Genomic DNA, 4,158 nt, shown 5'->3' with positions numbered 1-4,158 from the left:
TTCTGCCATTTAAAAAAAAATAAAAAATTTACAACAGTATTTCAGATGGAAATCCAATCAGCTACTGCATTTTTTTCCTTGTTTTTGGCAAGAGCTGGTGTTAAGCAGAAGCAAGTTAATAGGGTGTCCTTTTGACTTTGTAACTATGCATGACTCAGAAAAGTTCAAATTTTCTTCCTTCTTACTGATCTTAACACCACCAACCCCACCCCACCCCCCCGCCCCACACACAAAAGTCATGAGTAGTCACATTTAATATAAATATAAGCTTTAGCAAAGAGACTCTTGTCCATAAGTCTAACAACAAAGATAGCAAAACAAAACATCCCCTCAAAATATCACTTGAACTAGTGTGTGTGTGTGTGTGTGTGTGAAAAGAAGAAGAAAATGGGAAGAGCTCCATGTTGTGATAAAGCAAATGTGAAAAGAGGGCCATGGTCTCCTGAAGAAGATGCAAAACTCAAAGATTTTATTCACAAATATGGTACTGCTGGAAATTGGATTGCACTTCCTCAAAAAGCTGGTAATAATTAATACTAACTCTTTCTATAGATATGCTTTTTTTTGGTATGTGTTGTACATTTTTTTTATTTATGAGCGCTTAATACGGAGTACTAAAAAAGCGTGAGTTTCTAGTGGACTTTCCTATCGAAACACCATTGGAAATATGGGATTTCTGATGGAAAGGTCATCGGAAATGTTTCGGACGAGCCAATTTCCGTTGGATTTTATTGAAATTAGTGGAATTTTATTCGTGAGAATGGAGTCGCTTTTGATATGGAACACTTTATTCTCAAAATGAGGCTTCCCTTCTTACGCAAATCCGGATTAATCAGTCCAATAATAGGTACCGAACATAGAGTTAAAAAAAAAAAAAGATTTTGATGGGATTAATTGTTTGGAACAGGACTAAGGAGATGTGGGAAGAGTTGCAGATTGAGATGGCTAAATTATCTAAGGCCTAATATCAAGCATGGTGATTTTTCTGACGAAGAAGACAGAGTTATATGCAGCTTGTATGCCAACATTGGAAGCAGGTATAATTTATAAAAGCCTTTTTTTTAACCTCAAATGTATTACACAAACTCTTTTTTTTCTTTTCTTTTTTAGGCACCTTTTTTATTGTTTTTGCTGACTTCAAATGTATCATCTTTCTTTGATGACTTTGAGACTGATATTTTTTTTGTTCCCACTAAAAATGGAAATGAAGAACCTCAATAAGTGAGAAAAATGGAAAAAAAAAAAAGAGTGAGGGCTCAGAAAGAAATGCAATTAGTCTGTTGGATTTTTTAATGAAGATTCTTTCATTTATGGACAATTTTTTCTGCATGCATGCCAGGTTTAGATCTAGGATCAACTCTTTATTTATAACTCACTTACAGCTGTTTAGACAAAGTCCCAACTTTTCTTCTTTTTTTTTTTTTTTTTTTTTTTTTTTTGTGGAAGTAAAATTATCTCATAAACTCAACTATTTAGGTAGTCATTTCAGATTTTCTACAAGACCGTTCATTGAAATTTTCGTTTTTAATAGTCATTTTTAAATTGCGTCCAAATTTTAAGTAGACACGTAAGAGATAATTTCTTTCGTACTTAAATAACATGTGCAATTGTATGTGGCAGGTGGTCAATTATAGCAGCTCAATTACCGGGAAGAACTGACAATGATATCAAGAATTATTGGAACACTAAGCTCAAGAAAAAGCTCATGGGATTAATATTACCTAATTCTTCTAATAACCAAAAAAGATCACCCTATTTTCCATCTACTACTACTCTTCAAGCCCATCAAAATCTTTTGTACACTCCAAATAGGTCTTTCATTGAACAGCCCATTATTTCTTCAGCCCAACAAAATATTTTGTACACCAATAATAACAACAACATGGTGATGACCAACTTTCCTAATTTTGGTGTTACAAATTATAATTTTCAAAATTATCCACAATTAAAAGGTAATAATTTACTTATGTTTGGAGGAGAAGCAAGTTGTTCTTCATCAGATGGAAGTTATTGCAGCCAGATGAGTTTTGGTAAAGACATTATTAAAAGAGAAGAAATTATGAGTACTGATTATTATTTACAACAAGGTCAAATTTCAAGTGGTGATGTTGCTGCCTTTGAAGAAATTAACCAGCAATTCAATCTTGATTATTTTGGGAATATGCAGCTTCCTACAAGTTGTTGTACCAATGTCAATAATGGGAGTACTACTAGTGGATTCAATGATGAGAATTGTAACAAGTCAAATGTGATAGGGATGTTTTATTACTGAAAGATGAAATGACTGTTGGTGTAAAAAAGATGTAAGTACAATTCAGGAAGATTTGATTAGGGTAGTGTGGGTATGGGGTTATTGCCAAGAAGATTCAGTCTTTTTTTGGGGTTTTGTGTAGCTACTTTTGGTGGAATTGAATGAAAAAAAGAACTTCTTTATTTGGTTAGTGCATGTAAATATCTTCTTTTTGTACATTTCTTTTTCGGTACACTATATATCTGGTTTCTAATTCCGTTTTAAGACTTGATTAATTTAATTCACATTAAGTAAAAATTCATTTAAGTGGGACACAATCATGTAAAATTCACAGTTAGCCATTTTTCATACTTGTAGTTGATAGGGAGTCACAAATTCGGACGTCATTGAAAAATAGCCAATTTTTAGGATTCATGTCAATGTCAGTGTTATGAATTCCGAACCTCAAAAGGTAAAAACTCCATCATAGTATTCTAGACCAAATCCAAGACTCTATCATAGTGTTTCACTTCTTAATATTTCAACAGTGGATTTTTCATTGGTTTAAGTTTGAAATTCATGACAGTATATCATGGTGTTTTCGCATAAAAAATTGCTATTGTTCAATTAGTTTTCAAATACTGACTATCTTCACAAATCAATTCCAAAAATAGCTAAGCTTGTACAATTTTTACGAAGCGATTTTTACCAGATTTTTTTTTGGAATAATTACTTAGTATATCTACCTCTAAGTGGTAATTATTGATAGTAACTATCTTTTAATTTATTTAGATTTATTTAGTAGCTATAGTGATTTTGTAAATTACCATTCATAATTATACCAAATACGTTAGGTTTATGACTTGTATTTCTCCCTCACCCCTCTCTCTCCTCCAACATTAGAAAAATCATATCACCTTAAAGTGTTCTCAATCTAGAGTGTCGTTAAACAATCTCAATCTTAAAACAGAACCCTAACACCTGAGGAAATACTAATGCTTCCAACCGGTCCACCTCTTATTTCTCTCTAGCTTTTGTTACTGTTATAGTCTGAAACTTTTCTTTTTCTTTTTCTCCGCTCTTCCTTTTCATGTTTGTCTTCTGTCAACAATGTTGTGATTTTGTTTTGGTGGTGGCGGCAGCGGCTATGACGGAAAATCGGAAGGTGGCGTCGCCACCGTTGGTGGCGTTGAGTGGCTATTCATTTTGGAGTTCAGACTCGTGTTTAGACTAGGAGACGACGCGTGGAGATTCATGCACGTCGGAGAAATAGGAATCGTCATTTTTTTAGAGTATTTTTTTATATATATGACTGGAGATTGGACCGGAATCCATGACTTCTTCTCCTCCTTGTATATCAGATCTGAGTGTATTTGTCATTTTTTGAGTGTATTTTTTTGTATTTGACCGAAGATTTGATTGGAATCTATGGCTTCTTTTCCTTCTTGTATATCAGATCTGAGTGTAGTTGAGTGTCTTTTTTTTTTTTTTTTTTTTTGTATTTGATCGGACTCCATGGCATCTTAATCTTCTTGTATCTCAGAATCTGAGTATATTTTCGTCATTTTTTAGTGTAAATATAAGTTTAATGTATTTGACTGTTTGCATTTTTGGGAAAATTAGGTGTATCTGACGGTGTTGTTTGAATGATCTATATACAACCAAATACTACCAAAACAAAAGGATACATCAATATATAAAAATACAATAAAATACACAGCTCCATCGTGTATAAATGCACTGCAATATAATCATTTTGAATACACATGTATTCAGAGAATTTATATTGATGAATAACTTGTATTTTTGCGGAAACTAGATATATTTGATTGTATGTGTTGTTTGAATGATCTATATACCAAATAAAATACACAGCCCCGTCGTGTATTTAAATGCACCTAAATACATCATTTTTAATACACATGTAT

General features: G+C 32.7%; 1 protein-coding gene across 1 annotated transcript; it reads left to right on the top strand.

The window, feature by feature from the left end:
* Positions 1-304: 304 nt before the first annotated feature.
* Positions 305-2,420, top strand: LOC132599458 (transcription factor RAX2-like). The gene is made up of 3 exons (XM_060312832.1): positions 305-523; positions 908-1,037; positions 1,621-2,420. Exons 1-3 carry the CDS (start codon positions 388-390, stop codon positions 2,270-2,272), a joined length of 918 nt encoding a protein of 305 aa, XP_060168815.1. The 5' UTR covers positions 305-387; the 3' UTR covers positions 2,273-2,420.
* The last annotated feature ends 1,738 nt before the right edge of the window (positions 2,421-4,158 follow it).

This window comes from Lycium barbarum, chromosome 6, assembly GCF_019175385.1.
Source record: "Lycium barbarum isolate Lr01 chromosome 6, ASM1917538v2, whole genome shotgun sequence".
NCBI lineage: Eukaryota > Viridiplantae > Streptophyta > Magnoliopsida > Solanales > Solanaceae > Lycium > Lycium barbarum.
The sequence above is the reverse complement of the archived record's forward strand: the minus strand, read 5'-3'. Positions and strand labels throughout refer to the sequence as shown.